At 39.0% G+C, this 19,530-nt stretch overlaps 1 protein-coding gene across 1 annotated transcript in view; it reads right to left on the reverse strand.

Moving 5' to 3' along the window:
• LOC122791311 (ADP-dependent glucokinase-like) overlaps nucleotides 1-19,530 on the reverse strand; it is a 624,051-nt gene that overhangs the window by 374,015 nt on the left and 230,506 nt on the right. Inside the window, exon 3 of the mRNA XM_044059018.1 lies at nucleotides 2,710-2,900. Within this exon, the coding sequence (XP_043914953.1) occupies nucleotides 2,710-2,900 (191 nt within the window). The remainder of the gene's footprint in view (nucleotides 1-2,709; nucleotides 2,901-19,530) is intronic.

Consider the following 19,530-nt stretch of genomic DNA (forward strand, 5'->3'; position numbering starts at 1 on the left):
CTAGACAGGGGTCCAGGGAAGTAAATATTGTGGGAAGAAATATCCAGGGAATTGTTATGGCTAGGCTTGTAGAGGCCCTAGAGCCGATAGCCTAGTACCAACCTATGTACAGTACAGGATGTAAACACTGAGTGACAACACTGTTTGCATTTCAGTGTGTTCCTGGTGCAACATTATCCCCACTAGGGGTGTACTCCTATTCTACTAAGGAAAGGCCTAGCCTAATCCTCTGGGCACTTACATAAACTACAGTTTTATTTTTATTTATTTTTTTTTTTTAATACCACCTTCCTCTGGATCAAAGATTATATGCATCACCACAGCACTGATATACATACTGAATGCAGACAACAGCAGCAATTTAGCAAGGACAAACTTTAGTTAGCATGCCTTCTCCATCTGGGATATCTCCATTTGGATCTTCCTTCCTTCTTATGTTCTCACCTTTAAGCTCATCCACTTAGGATCTTCTCACTTCTTTTGTCATATCAGCCAAGAGCCTATCCCCGTTCAGAATTAAGCTGGTTAAGCTTTACTCTAAAAACAAAATGCTCCTGCTTAGGGCACCTCCTCTAACTTGAACATGCCAAAAATGAACTCCCTAATCCTAAGGCCTGTTCAGATCCCACCCTTATTACTGAATGCAGGTTGGAGTGACTCGTTTTCCCTTACTGATACTCCGTTTGATGTTCCATCTCTTAACTTCAGACTTTTACCTTGCTCCTTGACTTATTGCTGGTCATTCTGTTACACCCCATCCCACCTCAGTACCTTCCAATCACATTAATTTAAATGAAGGAATAACTGCCAGTCTAATATACTGCAGCATCATTTTCTAATGCATCTTTTTTCATTCTTGCTTTTTACTTGCATCAAGCCTATATAATAACTTAGAGAAATGAATTTCCTGACCAAGTAGCATATGCTTTCCTTCTGTTCTTTATTTTTGGTTAGTTGGACCCTTTCCATGTTTCTGCTTTATTTTCACTAGTTAAACCAATATTACCATACCTGGACTAAATTTGATGCATTACAGCCACAGTGCATTCTGAAGTCAGGTAATGATCTAAGTTTGTTGTTCTTGGAATCCAAAGACTTCTATACTGTGATTATTTAATTTGTCTGTTGAATACCTGTCTAACAATTACTAAGGCTCTGTACCTTAATGATATCTGCTTCTGTATTAATGCTTTTGGGTATGATGAATTTGGTGCGGACAGAATCTGTTAAACCTGGAGATGCAGTAGCTTGGAGACAGCTACCACTCACTCCTTTACCCCTTAATCTCCTTTACTTCTGTAAATAAAGGTCCTGATCTCCTCCTCTTGTTCTAATCTGTATGCTGTTGACTAAAAAAGAGGTAAAGGAGTTTGCTTGGCAGATGCATCTCAAAGCCCCAGCACTGCCAGTGTTAAATGAGTCTATTAACATCATTAAATTCATAGGTGTTTACTAGGTTAGCAACCACAAGGGTCTTTTTAAGCCTAGCCATGCATCCCAAATCTCTGACAAGTTCTGATACCCTTGACAAGTGTAAGCATGGGCTTGGGCGATAAACCATTTACAGGTTACCTGTTTGCATCAGAGACATAGGTGCCAAACCAGGGATGAATTTCCGGTTTCCCATCCAATTGTCCAAGTTGCAGTTGAATTGGATTAGAGAGGAATGCTGCTTTACATGGATGGGGAGCCTGTTTCATAGACAAGGTAGTCTCTGGGATACATACCTATCTCTCCAGCAGGTCCTATTTCTATCACAGGCGGTCCTATTTCTATCACAGGCAAGGTTCAAGTCTTTAGAACGGGTAATTCTGGTACTGTTTGTTTTGTGGATAGGCAGGTGGTCTATCAGACTGGGGTCTGACAATGCCCTGTATGCCAGGCATCGATCTCCCCTCAAAAGCCTGTACGAGACAGAATACAGCGACAGGGCCTTGAGGCGGTAGGCACAGGACATATTACTTACTCCCTGTATTCGTTTAGTGAGGAGCCTCTGTGGATGTTCCAGTTGCTGTACATGCCTGGTTAGGTACACACCAAAGGAGGCATTGTACTCAATGATAGGTCTGATGAAATCAGTTGTGCATTAAAGTTAAATAATCTGTTGTGACTATACTTGCAATTTTATGAGCAAAGGTTTTTATTGGTTGATTCAGTCACATGATATATAGTCAGAAGTGTATAGAGAGTGGTATTTTTAATTAGTATTGATCCTTTAAGGGTTCATAGGTAGTTATTAAGCTTTCAGTCCAAGGGACCACTGAGGAGCCTAGCCCAAATTCCTAGTTGCCCCCAAGTACTGTCTGGTTAAGTGACTTGCTCAAAATCACATAGCAGGTAAATGAGGGTTGATGGAATCAAACTCTGTACCACAAGCAAGACAGCTTACAGACTTTACTATCTGCAACAACTGCCAGATGAAGAAATCGGAGGAAATCTCTCGATTTCCAGAAAAGAAGGCTTCCAATTAAAAGCTTTAGTGTTTTATTTCTTTGCTTTGCTGACAAACTGGTTAGGAGCGGAAATACAAACAAACCCTTTATATTCTACATAAATAAACACCTCAGCTGAGCTATAATATTAGTGAGAGCATTAAAACCTGCTAAATTCACTGAAAATCGACTCCAAAGTACAAAGAGTCAAAAAATGCTTTTTTAAAAAGGCAAGTTTGCAAACTCTGGAACAAAGAAAAAGTAATGTAACTTTAACCTGTTATGTGTTCAGACAGAAAATCCAAAAGTTCTGAACTGAGTCTGCTCCCAAGCAGCACGTCACATCCTTCCCTAGCTAGGCGGTTTGCCATCATGGGTGCATTTCCACCAAGTGACCAGCGTGCTGCAGACATAGTCCTTGAAACTTCAATCAACTTTCTGAATAATGTTTCATTGGAAACAAATCGTCTGAAACAAACCAGAACAAAATGGTTTTAGCGCAATAAAAGAACCATCTACCTGTTGAGTAGGAAATAAAGTTAGTGCATTCTTAAACAGTGGTACATAATAGCAATTCAAGCTGTGAAATGAAAAAATGTGGTTGCCCTTTTCTACTCGGTTCCATAAGGTCATATATCTTAAATGCTTATCGTTACATGAAATTCATCTACTACACTGCACAACATTAAGGCTACAAGATCAGCATCACTCAGGAAACATAAGCAAAGCATTACGCAGTAAATCATACCTCTCATCTGTAAAGATTTTCGCAGAATGTCCAGATTTTTGCCTCTTATTTTTCACCTGTTCCTCATTAAATTTGTGTTTTTCTGGCAAATAAATTATTGAGGATTGAAATCATTAAATAATGCCAGGCATTTGAGTTTTCAGACTTCACATCCTTCAGAAAATATATAATAATGTAAAATTTGTCATTCTAGCAGCTTTCGATGTTTATAGGTTCATAGGTTCATAGGTTCATACTAGGCTATCTGCCCGAGGGCATTTACAAGCCTAGCCCATCGTTTTGTGGCTTAGGCCACCCCTTTAGTATGGGGAACTATACCCATTATTTTTCTGTGCCTCTGTCGAGCAGTGACACTGAGGTAATCCCTGGGGTATATCTGCGATCTCCCATCCATTGGTCAAGATTTCTCTTGAACAAGGCCAGCGAGGTGCTCTGCCTCACATGTACCGGGATTTTGTTCCACAGCATAGGGAGTCTTTGGGTGATGAATCTATCCCTCCAGCACGTCCTATTAATAGCCGTGTCAAGGTTTAAGTCTCCGCCCTTGTGGCTCTGATGGATCTAGATTTTTGAGGTGAAGCATATTCATCAAATCTGGGTTTGACATGGCCTTGTATGTTAGGCAAAGGTCACCTCTGAGCAAGCGTGGCGACTGAATAGAGCTGGAGTTCTTTCAGTCGGGCAGCATAGGACAGATTTTTGAGACCCTTTATCCTTTTGGTGAGGAACTTTTGTGGCCTCTCCAGCTGCTGCAAGTGTCGGGTCAGATACATTCCGAATGGGGCATTGTACTCAATCATTGGTCTGATGAGTGATGAGTAAAGGGAGACTATGACCTCCCTTGATCTAGATGAGAATCCTTCATGATAAGGTGGGCAATGTAGAAGGTCTTCCTAACTACTTTAGCTACATGGGTGTCGAATGACAGACTACTATCAACCTGGGTCCCCAGGTCCCTGATAACTTCTTCTGTGCTCAGTGGATTGCCACCTATTTGGTAGCTAGGGGTAACCTTGTTTTTCCCGAAGGGTATGACTATGCATTTTTTGGCATTTAACTTTAGGCCGTGGCTCTGGCACCAGTTATCCGTTTCTGTGAGACCCTTCTGAAGGATATCTGTGTCAGATGTGTTTTCTACTATGGCGCCCAGTTTGCAGTCATCTGAGCAATATTTAAAATCTGTCCCTATTTTTGGACCTTTGTCCCCCCATTTTTTCTGGCTTTGTCCAGATTTCTTTTCTTAAGAGGTTGAGAGGTATGTGCAGTACTATTGAGTAGATAATCATGCATATTCCCAAATGACATCATCTTACCATGAAGACCCCAAAATGCGCAGCAGTGTCATGTAAACAGGAATAGGGAAAGGTATTATATGGGCACAGGTAAGCTGCTGTAACATCCAGTCTTTCAGAATGTCAGAAATACAAATGACTCATGAGGATTTTAAACTACTTATTAAAGACTTCACAGGTTAGGGAAAAGTATTATATGTGCACAGGTAAGCTGCTGTAACATCCAGTCTTTCAGAATGTCAAAAATACAAATGACTCATGAGGATTTTAAACTACTCATTAAAGACTTCACAGGTTAAGGTTCTGCTGATGATTCAAGCCCTCTAATTCTAGGTTATAATAAAGCTACCACACTTGTTTGGAGACTCCTGTCCCTATGCACTTTTACTCCAGATTCATTGTTCACGGCCTTGTTTGGTAACAAGTTTAATACAGTGAATTGAACTGAGACAGTGGGTATAGTGTTTCTGGACAGAGACCAACCTTTTCTCAGTTAACTCAGATTCATGCTTCTTATTCAGCATATTAGACCAAATACTACCAAAAAATCCCTTGTAATATAAAACATCTCCAATGCATCAGATTAAGCTACACACACACATACTCCCCACACCACACCAAACTGTGCAAATTCTAAACTTGAAGAGGCTGCTTCTTATTTTGTTGAGAGAATTACCAAGATACATTCGTCCTTCTTAAACAGCTCACACTTCCTATAACATCATGAGTCAGTAACTGAAACCACAGCCCGTAGCGTTCACCACCAATTCTAATCTACCACGATCAGTCCTGTTTTTGATCTCAATGTCCCCATGTGTTGAAACAGCCAAAAGCATTCCTCGTTTTGACTGCATATCCCTATGCCCATCAGAATCCAGGATCGAACTGAAAGGCATGACAAGATTCACAGACCAGGTTAGAAAAGCAACTTATTAGATGTGCAGTATTTTCTCAGACTTTCAGATAAAGAAAAAAAAGAAAAAAGCTTACCAAAATAAATTTCCTTTGTGGTTGAATAGCTTGCATACATTTTTTTTTATTTTTTGTAGAACCAAACCAGTGCAAACAGCTGCAGCTCTAGTAAATAAGATTAGAGAAGGAACCAGAACAAAAGCCCAGCTCCTACACACGTAAAATGTTTAAAAACCTTAAGTTGCATAAAGCACTTTAATGGTTTGTTAAGTATTAAAAAGTTACAATGCTGCACAATTTACTGCAGTTTTTAGTTAAGTTTCTCCTTTTTACTGAAGAAATGCTGTGGTGCTAATAACAGCTACCCCGCACAGGTACAGTAAATAGATAGGACCCTGGTTTAATGCATCATTTAAAAGGATTGCACCCTCCAGAATGTAGTGGCATTTTAGTATCTGTGGATGAAAAAAATAATCATCTGTTGTAACATACCAGGTCAGAGACAAAGGAGGCAACACTTTTTTTTCCTGGCTCTATACTACTGTCTTAATTTTGATTCTGGGATAGACATGTTGTTCTCAAGTCCACTTGACCTGTGGCACTGGTAGCTGCATTTGGCTCCAATGGACACTGGGAGTGGTACTTCATCCATGAGAAGTGGTATAAATAAGCCTTTCTTGTACTTGAACAGACTTGTACAATATTATTTTTGTAAGAAAAGGAATGTGTGTTGTGACTTTTTTCAAAAAACAGTTGTAGTCTGCTCCTGGCTGCTATTTGTTTCTTCTTCTCTACAAAATAAAGAAGGGGAAGGAGGAGGAATAAGAAGGTCACATTGACTATTGGAGGAAGACAATTGGTTGTGAAATTAAGACCAGCAGCAAAGCCGCCAGAGCTACATTCCACCTGTCACTGCTCAGTGAAAGAGGAGGAACAAAGCAGAAAGAAACGACTGGACTTCCATAATCAAATGTAAAAATTAGCCAATGTTAAATTCAACTGAATGCATTGTTCTGTTTGGGTGGGGATGGGGGATCTAAACAGCAAAGGCTCTGCTTGCATACTTGCATTTTGCTATTATTTGCAACACAAAGCACAACATAAAAAGTTTTGTTGTTCTGTGGAATTTTTGAGCGTTTGGTAAATGGTAAATAATAACAGTGGAGGGGGACATTGTTTTGCCTGCATAACTGCATTTTGCAATTATATGCAACATAAAGTATAAGAGTAAAACATTTTGCTTTTTTTTTTTTTTTTTTGGTCTTGTAGAATTCTGAGTGTCTCGTACGTTGGATACAGAAAATATTTCATTTTTTTCCTCTATTCAACATTTCCATCCATGCTTGCTGGACATCAGTTCTCCACCTTTCCATTCTATGCCCATATGTACCCTCATACTGGACATCCCTCGAGATGTTAAGAGCCAAACAAATGGAGGGACCATCATTGAGGAGGTTTCTGTCCACACGGACATCACTGGCATCCCAGCAATGAAGATTATTTGTACTATAGCCCTAATCCCTCACCTAATGAATGACATGGCCACATGCATCCCAGTGGGGCATGATGAGAGCTGCCAACACTAGCTCGTAATCAGTTATGAGCATCTGCATGTCACTGCTGGTTATCAGCAAACCAGAAAAGCTACCTCTCCCTCACCCCATCAAACACTCACTCCTACCTATCCCCAGACTATTACAGAACCTGAGCTGCTATTTGAACACAGGTCACCTGGGTCATAGTTGAGAGTCCATCCATGGAGGAGATATGCTTCACTTCTGTGCAGTAAGGTAAGCAGATATTACTGTGAAAATAGCCAAGTTATTTGGGAGTAAAGTAATGTTATTAATTTTGTTTGATTGTGGCATTTTGTTGAGTTTTCATTTCACAACCCCAACGCCTTATGTTACCAAGATGTTGTTTGAGGATGCAGGCTTTAAAGAAGGACCATTATGGGCAAGAATTAAAAAGATATCCATTCTTGACCTTTGCATGAACTTTCACACAATCCAAAGCTGCCAGTCCCACAATAACTACTTATTATATTTATTTTCTTCCCTGACCCTGAATGCGCCCATGGGGGCAGAAGTGCTGATTTGATTTTTTTTGAAAGCTACTTCTTGCTCATGGTGCACTGTGAGAGTACAGCTAATAAGATTACAGTGACCTAACATCTACTGTCAGCCCACTGACCCATTCATTTAGAATGGAAGTAGTCAGAAATACTGTCAAGTTTGAGAATCCTCTGTAAAAGTAGTGACTCTTACATATGCGTTACACCATCTATAAAAGGTTCCTGAAACAGGATGAAAAAATAACGGGGGTAACCAAGCCTATTTAAAATGTTGTATTTTGCGAGTGTTAAGTTCGGTCTTCCTTCACCGAGACAGCCTGAGGGTTATACTGCTTAATTAATTACTGAAGTTGCTCTCAGTGTTGCAGGCGTATTCATTTTCAGGTTATAAAGGGTTTAACAAGTTTATGGCCACAGGAAGAGGAAAGACTGCAGCTTCTTATGATATCACAGAATTAAAGAGCTGTACATTTTGAGCCTGAATTGCTTTATTACCTTAGTGAGTATGAAATAACAGAAAACAGCTACAGGTATCCTATAGTACCTGTAGTAAGAATCATGAGACTTCATTCAGCCTCAGTATAGTATACACTGAGAAAGCGGACTAGGAGAGAAATGCCACAGTGTGGGAGAAACAGCTAAGTCATGCTTTTTAATATGCAAAAGTATGGAGATCATCCTTGGGATGGAAAAACACTGCAGAAAGGAAATGTTGCTTTTAAGACTTGCCAATTAAGATCAAGTATAGGCAGGCAATTTGTTGAAAGACAGGCAGTGAGAAACAAAATGACACTAAAGGCTAACTCAGTGCATTGACACAGATCAACCACTCTGAATATGAAAATGTGTAACAACTGCTAAACAATCATTCATACTTTCATAACTGAGTGTGATGTTACTGAGGGGCATAATATGAAATGTCATGCTGAAAGACATAAAATACAATGTCCATATGTAACGCACTAAACAGTTTTGCTGTAAAGACACTGAATATGCTATTTAACTTGTGAAAGAACTTTTTACTGATCAGTGTTGTTTGTTTTAATAGCATTGAATGTATTCATTACAGGTTTATTCTTTGGCTTATATTTTATTGATTTTGTCAGAAAATGCTGAGGAATCTAAGGATGTATGTTAGCTGCCAGAAATGGGACATCCCTTATCTGCTAGGTGTGACTCTAAAAGCATTTTCCAAAAGTATAGGCTGTAGACACTTTTAAAATAGTCACATTTTTTTCATTAAAGAACAAAAATGTTGAAAGTCCACATTTGGATCCCACTGATGCATATAGAATGCCTGCATGTGAAGCTGTATTCAGGGAGTCTCATAACTTAATGAATACTAACACTGTAATACATCAGTGAGTAGGTATGCTTTGCCATTAGCTCAACAGTCAGTTCTCACTATGTGAACAGGCAGCAAGTGATATACCAGGAATGGATTCTCTTTTTATGTGGCATTGGCACCAAAGAAGAAGCACGTCAGTTATTCACAGAAAACTTTGGAGAAGCTACAACAGGCTTTATTCACACTCAATAGACACTTGCTTATCAGTTAATGATAGGAATCAGTGGCAAGGCCAGGATGCAATTAACAAAAATTCCAAGATTGTCCACAATGCACTTCTGTGGACATAACAGTTGTTTAGGCATCTATTAATAGCTTTAAATGTTGAGACCTAACGTAGCCCCATCTTACTGATGGATCATATTGTAAAATATCATGGTGTAATGGAGAGGTAATAGTGTCACCACTGTCCACAGGCACGCAGGTGACACCTGGCTCCTGACTGGCTAAGCTGCAAATTATCTGCCCAAAGATTCCAGTTCATCAGTATTAAGCAACATAAATAACGAATATCTAGTTTCTACCCTTTTCAAAACATTAGGGCGGATTAGATTTGAACCTGGGACCTCTCATCACAAGCAAGAATTATACCTTTAGACCAACAAGCAACATACAGACATATACACATACAAATACACACAGATGACCTAAGAGGAGTCGAGGTCTTGGTGACAGGATGAATGAGTAGAGACTTTGAAGAAGCAAGTATGATTCTGTTCATGTACATAAAAATGCACTGAACTAAAGATGCTGCATTAGTGGTACAGGCTTATTGTTGATTGATTATGTGAAAAAAATACAAATTCTGTAGTTTAATATGGTCAAAGGTAAGGCATATTCAAAGTACTGCAAAGAATCACCTGAAACTTTAGATGATGTTGAGGAAAGCAGTTAGTTACAGTAAACTGTAAGCTGTACAGCCTGAGAAACTATCATTTATTTTGTGAAGTTTGCATACACGTCTGGAAAGAATGTTAAAAAACAAGCACAAAGAAACTAACTACATGAAATATAAAATCTCAAGTCAGGTAGACAAAAATACAAGAGAAGTTTTGGCAGACAGAAAACATTCATGCAAATTACAGAAATATGTCTGGATTCATTTTACATTATAAATGTAATGCTGTGAAGATCTTGTGCCAAGTTAGTACTATTGTAAAGAATTTGTGGTGAAAATATTTTTATACCTAAAAGTTACTGTTCAAGAGTTTAAACTTTATTTTTTCCAATTTCTCTGCTTATGTTTTTAACCTTGATACTATTTTTTTTTAGAAAATTGTTATAAACCTAAAGATGTAAGTTTCAAGAGCTAATAACGTTAGGAGTGAATTAATAATATTAAACTCTATCAAAGTAGGACACTTGTAAAACATCAGCATATGCCAGGGGCATAACTTTGTTTGCTGTAATATAGTTAGCATATGCAAATTCACTAGATCAGTGTTCTTAAACAGTGAAGCTCAACTACTGCTACATATGTTGCATTTATACACGTGTGTATGTATGTATGTATGTATGTACACTCGTATTACATATCGGTCACTCTTAGTTGGCCAATGTCTCCTCCTGTTGAATGCATTTTGTATGAATTAATTAAACTAACTGAATGAAGTGCAGTTCAAAAAAGTGAAAGGAATCTGGTATTTGTGAGAGATGCAAGTGAACTTTTCTCTATTACTGTACAGTCCTGAAGATGGTATATTTAGGTTAGTGTGGGTGTGGGGACACAGTCTCCCACACGGAGGTGCAGGTGATTAGTCCCCTGCTCAAATAAAAAATAAATAAATAAAAACACAATGCATTTGAAGTGCTTTACCTTGATTAATTAAATGTTTTCAATATACATAGGAGATTAAAATAAAGAGTAAAAAGGTCACACAGATAACCAACTGGTTAAAAAACACAAAAAGAAAAATCTAGCAAAACTAGACTTCTAACTGTGTGATACCTTAAACCTCTTGCATCAGAGGCCTCATGGGATATATGCAAATCACCCTTTAAGGATATCAGGTGTTTCAGCTAAATGGCAATTCTGAATGTCCATGACTTTTTCTTTTACTTTAAATTTTTAAGTCTATTTATGGACAATTTCAGACCATTAAAGCCAACCCCTTTAGCTGTGGACATGAATGTTTCTGCCTTCTTATATACATAGGAGATGAAATTTGAAGTAAGTGCATTTAGACCATTTGACAAACGCATATATTTGCTTACTGCAGGAGTGCATTGATCAGTGTTGACCAATTTTATGCACAATCCAGGGTGAAAAGCAAGAAGTTTAACAACCCCCCCCCCCACCCCGAAATTACATTACACAATATTTACAATAGTTTCTAAGGCTGGTTGTGCTTCACTATTTCTATGTGTACAGGAGAGAAGGAGATAAGGGACAGATGTATCCAGTGAAGAAACAGGATCACTTGGTTTCGATTAAAAGTTGTTTTGTGAGTAGCACTCAAAGTGGAGTAAGTGTATTTATTTATTTTATTTCTTTGTTTTATTGCATTTTATTATTTCTCTTTTGTTTTGCTCCTATCATGGTTATACATTACATATATTGTCTAACTTTGTTTTTAAATTTTAATCTTGTATTGCCTATTGCTGTATAAACTTGTAATAATCCATTGGAGCTTTTCTCCCCGGGCCTCTACTGAAAATGGACATATATCCAGTTGGACTAGCCCGGTCAACAAATGTAAAATAAATAAAAATAAATAAATAAATTTTACATTTGTTGACCGGGTTTGTCCGACTGAGCTAAGCAGCCCCTTTTCAGCAGAGGCACAGGGAGAAAAGCTCCACATGTTCTACAGATTATTATTTACAAAAATAAGTAAACAATCAACAACTGGTTTACAAAAAATGTTCAGAACATATACATGAAAAACAAGGATTTACTACAGTAAACTAATCATTATGCCTGTCAGATTTAGAATCCTACACCATTCAGAAGGGCTAACAATAGTTTTGTCATCAGATGTAAAATCTTACATTATGCAGATAACAATGTATGTAATGTGCCTAGGATAGAGAAGTTAATGTGAGACAAGGTCTAGAAAGTTAAAGAAAGTTACACAAGTTGGGAGCACATAGACATGTCCAGTTAGGGTAGATAAGCTGTTTAAGGGGGGAGTGGGTACAGGTCCACTGGCTTAACAGGTATTCTTTAATGGCTAGCTTGAATTGACTAAGTTGCTTGACTGACCTGATCTCTAGTGGGAGCTTGTTCTAGGCCTTGGAAGGATTATAGTTATAGAGAATACATCCTTTCTTAGTTTTAGGTTTGAGGATTTGTAGCAGATCTAGGTTAGAGCTCCGGAGGGATCTAGCAGGTGAATAGTGGGAGATGACAGATGATAGGGTAGGACAGCAAGAAGGCTGATAAAGGATTAAGTGGATGATCTGGAGTTGAGGGAGAAGAAGCTGGTGAGGTAGTTCTAGCCAGTTAAGGTGTTTGAGACAGAGAGAGAGAGAGAGAGAGACAGTGATGTGACTTATAAGTCTGATGGGCTGCAAATTTGGCTATGTTGTTGTAGGTAGATTCAAGTTTGGCAAGTTGTGTAGAGTTCAGGCAAGTAAGAATTTAAGAGCCATATAATAGACTGGGTAGGAGGTAGGTATAAGAGAAAGTTACTTTAGCTTCACTGGTGAGAAACTTTTTGTTGTGGTAGAAGAGCCCTAGTTTCTGAAGAGTTTTCTTGATACAGTTGTTAATGTATAGGTCGAATTTAAGTTGGTTGTCAATGATGACACCAAGGAGTTTAGTACTAGTTTCCACCTCAATGTGCGTTATTGAGGGACAGTATTGTGAAAGTGGATTTAATGTGGTTGTAGTTTTTAGGAAGAAAAAGCAGTAGCTTAGTTTGTTTTGGAGTTAAGGATAAGCTGGTTATCAAAGAGACTGTTTTCTACTGAATTAAAGGAAGTCTGTGTTGTAGAGATGTGTTTAGAGAGAGAGTCGGCAATAGTGATGACAGTAGTGTCTTCAGTGTATTGGACCAGTGATGACTGAAGACAGGAAGAATAAAGAAAATGTTGAAGATGTTGAAAAGTAGTGGACCAGGGATGGAACCCTGAGGGACACCCATTTTCACTGGGAGAGGAGGGGAATGTGCAGATTGCCACTTCACTGCTTGAAATCCATCAGTAAGGTAGCTGGAAAAGCATGCAACAGTAACACGGGAGCGGTTAAGGTTGCTTAGTTTGTGCAGAAGTACAGGTGAGAGACTGTGTCAAAAGCTTTGCAGAGATCTAAGAATAGGTACGAGACCAGCTTGTTGTTATCTCTGGCAAGGGATATGGTATTAAGGAATGATGGTAGGGCAGTAGTAGTACTATGCTTTGGTCTAAAGCCATGTTGAGGAAGTGTGCACAGCTTTTCAGAGAGTAGGTAGTGCATAACTCATTTATGTATGCATTTTTCTAGAACTTTAGAGAGAGGAGAGTGGATGGTAATTGGTCTAAAATTAGTGAGGTCTGAAGAATTACCTCCTTTATGTATTGGTAGAGTGAAGAATTGTTTCCATATGGAAGGGACTTTGGATTCTGAAATGCAGCAGTTGATTAAGATAGATACAGGGAGAGCAAGTGAGTCAGCAGCTAACTGACAGAAAAGGGAAGGAATGTTGTCGGTAGAGGTTGAGCAAGGTTTGAGATTAGAGAGTAGGGATTTGATGTAGCTAGTGGGTACAGGTTTGAGGGAAAAATAATTTGATTTGAGTATAGTGGGATTTGATACAGTGGTTTGAAATATTATTAAAGGTAGATGAGTTGGCACTGGTGTTAAATAGTTTGGATATAGAGTCAATGAAATGTGTTGAAGATGGAAGCAGCATCTTTGGGAGTCTTATCGGGACAAGGATTGGGGGAGTAGAGTCCACCAGGACGTAGTATGTGGTTTAATGAGTTCCAAAATTTTGCTCAGTACACTGAAGTTTGCTTCTTGGAGTAATGAGCGATGGTATGGCTTGTGATTAATGAGGAGGTTTTCTCATGAAGTGTGTGTGTGTGTGTGTGTGTGTGTGTGTGTGTGTGTGTGTGTGTGTGTGTGTGTGTGTGAGAGAGAGACAGTGTGTGTGGCGGGGGTGTTTCGAATTACATATTTTGTATAGTTGTGATCCTAACAGTATGTTGGCTCTCTGTTCTACGGGTAGCTATTTGGCTTTTCCTAGGGTGAAACAGTGGTGTTCAGGGAGGAGTGAATTGGTGATGAATCAACTCATACTGTTAAAGATGGTCTAGAGGCAGTAGTGTTTTTCTTGGAGGCAGATGCAATGTGGTTATCACATTTTTAGACGTCCAAAGTGGAATGCAGAGGGTATGACCAAATATATGCCATCACAGTGGGTATGTGACTACATCTATATTGCAATATTTTTTGAGAGAAATAAATAAAGTAAGCCAGGGGGTCTGAGAGGCCACAGAAGCCAGGGGGGTTTAGGTGTTATGTGGTGAATTTTTAGAGCTTTTTTTTCTAATTTTATCCCAAGATAGCCCAAATAAAAATCAGGATTATGAAAAAAATCCTTTCAAGGAAAAAATAAGTTGTGTGCATGAGTTAATATTAAAAGATAATAAATAGTTTCCAATAAACTGAGAATACATATACGAGGAAACTATGTGACTTGTACCAGGAAAAGTGCAAAGAAAAAGCAAGAGATATTGTAGTGGCCAGGAAGGCCATCCCAAACAGAACAAGTTACTACACAGTTGTACCATCTGTAATGCATACCACAACAGTCCAAAGGAAGAGGTGAAATCATATCAAATACTAGAAAGTAATCACATGATTGAAAAATTCAGGAAATTAATATAAATGTCTAAGTAATACAGGAAAGTTCTTTGTACTATGAACAGTTATGATCTGTTGTCTGATAAGCAGTGTATGTGTTTCCTAAAATGTATAAGGTACACCTCTCAAGCTTTGCTAGTAGGCTGAATTTCCCGATCTCCATTTGTTGAATACAAAGTGGCTGTGATCACACATCTGATCATAATCTACTACACAGTCATTCAGAATGCACAATAAGACTCAAATGTAATGAATCCATCTGACAGTTTTAATTAGTATGTCCAGCCAAGGTTCCTGATAGTCTGCTCTCAGTCTCACACTCACCAGCCACTTAAATTCAACAGCAACTTCCCCAAGACTTAACCATTTGATTATAAGCAGTAGCTACATGTTTTTTACATCAACATCAAGATTTACCACCTTTTTTGCTTTGCTTGCAAAGTGGAGTTGTTGCCACCTATTTCTACAGAGGGACAGAATCAAACAAGTAATGGTATTAAACCAGGAGTAGTGCAATATATTATACCAGCAAGCATTAGACAGAAGAGGACGGGATTAATTTCAAGGGCTTATGCGGGACTGAGATAACCAAGCTCTAAATAAGCAGACAGATTCAAGCAGTACTGGTCTAACAGACTGGGCCTTAAATATATAAATGAACAGTGGAAAGAAATATGTTTATGCCCTAGATATGCAACATGGAAAACCTGACTATCTGGATGGAAAGATCTACATAAATATTTTTAAGTCCCTCTAGAATATGAAAAATGTTACTGTCAACAGGAGAGTTATGGTAGAGATGTAATAAAGGGAAGAGGAGAACTTGGGAACATTTTTGGGGAGTGCAATAGGTTTAGCTAATATAAGCAAGATATTCAGACATTAAAGGAAAACTCCATCTTCTCCTACAGTTTAACTCAACTCTAAGGCTGTTTCTCTTTCTACAGCATGGTTCCAGTATTGTGTAGGTACCAGAACCCTGACTCTACTTTATAAACTTTTAATTCCTTGCCCCGGAATCTAAGGAAAATGAAAGACTATGCACTTTTTTTACACTTAACTTCTCACAAAATTTGCACAGGAATTTGTCTACGCCCGCATGACGTACCACAGGCACAGTGAAATGTGTAGTCAGGTACTATGGACAATCTTACTTGGATAATTAGGCCAGCTGCTGTAAAAAAAAAAAAAAAGGGTAGTGATGTATGAAACTGTTCCATTATCTTTACTGCAGAAAGGAAGAGAGCTTAAACCAGCTCACAGATACTTACAAAGTAGCCATACCTTTCATATCAAACACAGCAATTAGATCATTCAATGGTTCAAAGGCAGTAGTCACCTCTTTTGACAAATTTACATAAGCAGCAGCACAGTATTGAAATGCTACGCTTTAAACGTTTGTTGTTTATACTGCTTTACATATTATGACTTAAATGTAGTATCAAAGATGTTTGTGACATTTACAGAAAAATCAGAAAATATTTTTTTCTTGTAATTCTTGTAAAGTATCAGCGCATTTACCAAAGTGTGGGGGGAGGGGACTGTTAACTCATCTTGGACTACAAAAGATACTTTCAGCAAAGGCCTGCAGTTTAGCTACTTTTTTGGTTGCAGCTGTACAACTCTGTAGTATACTGTAAGACAAACCCTGAGACACACACAAATGTGGCCATTCAAGAAATAAAAGAAGCAGTCCTGATACAGAAAAAATGCAAGATGACAAGAAATAAGAAAATCAAGATTGTGTTAATATGTCAAGCCCCACTGGTAGCCATTTTGTGGAAAAAAATAATAAAATTCTGTACAAAGCAGTCACAGTGATTTTGAGGTCTTAATAGCTCAGAAAACATAGGTAGAGTGAAAAAAAGTGATTTTATTTTTAGTTCTGACATGGAGTTTTCCTTTAATAGGAACTCTTCTGGGAGACAAATTAAATCTTACTAAAAAGACAATGATATTGGACTGAGCCAGTATAAAACAGGTCTAAATATGTCAAAGAACTAATTCGTTTCTATTATTCGTTGTGAAAAAGTAACAAGGAAATGGAAAACACAAGACAAAATATTGATGAAGAACATTATGAAGGACATTAAGAATTCAGAAACTAAGATAGGAATCAAAACAGTGACAAAAGGAAAAGTACAGTTGTGTACACTTACCATAAATGTAGATGTTCGAGTGTATTCACTGTTGCAGTCATTACATTTGGGTAATCCTGCTGGCAGGTTGCCCTCAGTTGGCCTGAATTCTAAAGTCCTGGGTCCTGCGTCGGCTGCTGTCACCCCTTCCTTGATGTCAGGTCGTCAGGGGTATGAAAGATGCGGCCGACGCCATTTTCTTTAGTTTTTCTTGCCCCAGATGTCAGGTGGCCCCTAAAAGGGTAGCCAAAATTTATATATATAAATACATGCACCAAAATAAACTTTACCTTCATCTACCAGCAAATACACCACATAGGTTGTATAAATCAGAGAAGGAAAGATAGGTTCCATCAGAAGAAAGGGGGATGGCGGGTGAGTAACCTGGACTTCAACAGTGAATACACTTGAACATCTACATTTATGGTAAGTGTACACAACTGTACTATGTTCTTCGTGTTTCACTGTTGCAGTCATTACATTTAGGTAGAGTCTCAAAGCTATGGATGGGAGGCTGGAGCTAAACAGCATTAGGAGCTGCTATGAGTCCCTGCAGAACTGCAGTGGCAAAGCCTGCCCTGGATTTAGAGTAGAGTGGCAGATGATAGTGCTTAGTAAAGGTGTGCACTGAACTCCAAGTAGCAGCCTCTAAAATGTCCTTGGTTGGTACTCCCCTGAGAAAAGCTGCTGAAGTGGCTGCAGCTCTGACTGAATGTGACCTAATGCCCTTAGGCACTGGCTTGCCATAGTGTAAGTAGCAGAAACGAATGCAGTGGCCTATCCACTTAGAAATAGTCTGCTTTGAGATGGCCTTTCCTTGTTACCCTGCAGCATATGCCACTAGTAATTGCTCTGTCTTTCTGAAAACTTTGGTTCTGTCCAAGTAGAATCTAAGCTGTCTGTGTACGTCCAAAGAATGCAGAATTCTCTCCCCCTTGTTCTGTGGATTTGGATAAAAAGTTGGCAGATGAACAGTTTGATTAAGAGCCACACTGGACACCACCTTAGGCATAAATGTTGGGTTTGTCCTCAGAGAGACCCTGTCTGGATAAAAAATGATAAAAGGTTCCACAGTCATGAGTGCCTGTAACTCTGAAACTCGTCTTGCAGAAGTTATTGCTAGGAGCAGAGCTGTTTTCCCAAGATAAAAACTTTATATCAGCAGTAGCAGCTGGCTCAAAGGGAGGCAGAGTGAGTTTTTCCAAGACATAGTTGAGGTCCCATGCAGGCACTGGTGATCTCCATGGAGGCCTTAAATGTCTGGCTCCTCTGAGGTACTGTTTTAATAAAGATTGGTGGCTCTGTATTGTAATGAGCTTAAATGGCAGAGGCATGAATTTTAATAGATGAAAAAGATAGGCCTTTGTCCAGCATCTCAGTTAAGTATTGCAAAATCTGAGGAATAAACTGATAAAAACAACTCAGGTTACCAACTCCAAAAAACAGCTTGAACTCCAAAAAACCTTGCTTACAGCTCCCAAACACAGTAAATAACCGTGAACGAGTGTAAAAGTTGTTGATTTATTAAGCGTTCCTTTTAAAAATCCACTTTTCGTCGAGTACACCTTACTCAACTTCATCAGATGCAAGTTTGGAACTTAAAGGCACAAAATCCGTCTAGAAATGAATACTGTTCTGCACAAACTAGGTCTTCTTTTGTGTAGAGTAAGAACAACACAGATAATGTTTTTCTGGGAGACATGACGCACTCCCCAAAGTCATTTACAAACGTTCCTTAACATCTGCCAGATGTTAACCAAGCATGCCTCCTAATTACAGAACCCATAACTGCGGCCCTGCAGGAGGCCTCCACAGAATCAAAACTACATTGCAAAGTACGCTTTCCAACTTGTTCAGCTGCATGCAATAAATCCTGCATTTCCTTGTTTTCTGCACATTCAGAGTTTAACAACATTTTCTGGTTAAGCAATGCCATGACATGTTGTTGATATTTGAGCATATGAAACTCACAGTTTAAGGCCCTTATAGCCAAGGTAGCAGATGTGTAAACCTTTTCTCCCCATCTATCCAGTGCCCTAGAATCTCTGTCAGAGGGGGTAGGGTTTTTTGCAGCGGAAGCCTTAACTCCTTTGGGACCCTGTGAAATAGTTTCTGGGTCTGCAGCAGGGTTTTTAAAAAGAAATTTATGAGAGTCAGGAACCCTGTAATATGTGTCAGGCTTAACAGGAGCTGGAGGTAAGGAGTCAGGGGTAAGACTAGACTTCAAAAACACGTCATCTACAATATCTAACACAGGTAGAATGGCTAGTGGCCTGTGTTGAGGTAGTAAAAGGAAATCCCTGAGCCTCTTTTTAGATTCTGAAAAATCTTGGCTCTCCCAGTGGAAATGCTCCCTCATGGTATGCAAGGTTTCCCCAAATGAATAGTCCTCTGGAGGAGAAGTTGAAAGTATAGATTCTTCAGCATCAGAATTCTCATGGGGGGAAGAGAATATTCCTGATCAGAAGAGGAATCAGAAGAAATAGAAATCTGATCTGAAGATTCATAGTCAGTCTCTTGCCTAGGCCTCTTATCAGGAGGGGGATGGGAACCCCTGATCAAGGTAATTAAGTCTTCGGCCATTTTGAGCATCTGTTTTTTGGGCATAGAGGCCTGTCCACGTGGCTCTTGAGTTTGTTTCTTTGCTTTAGAAGGTGCTTTAGTCTTCGCCTTTGAAGCTGAGGATGGTTTAATGTAAAGATGCTTAGGTCTGAATACACCCTCAGAAGCCGGTGCCTGCTCAGCGGCTCCAAACCCATCTGAAGGAATTGTATCCAAGGCTCCAATACCTTGAG

Source organism: Protopterus annectens, chromosome 1.part2, assembly GCF_019279795.1.
Source record: "Protopterus annectens isolate FY-2018-M chromosome 1.part2, PAN1.0, whole genome shotgun sequence".
In the NCBI taxonomy this organism is placed as follows: Eukaryota; Metazoa; Chordata; order Ceratodontiformes; family Protopteridae; genus Protopterus; species Protopterus annectens.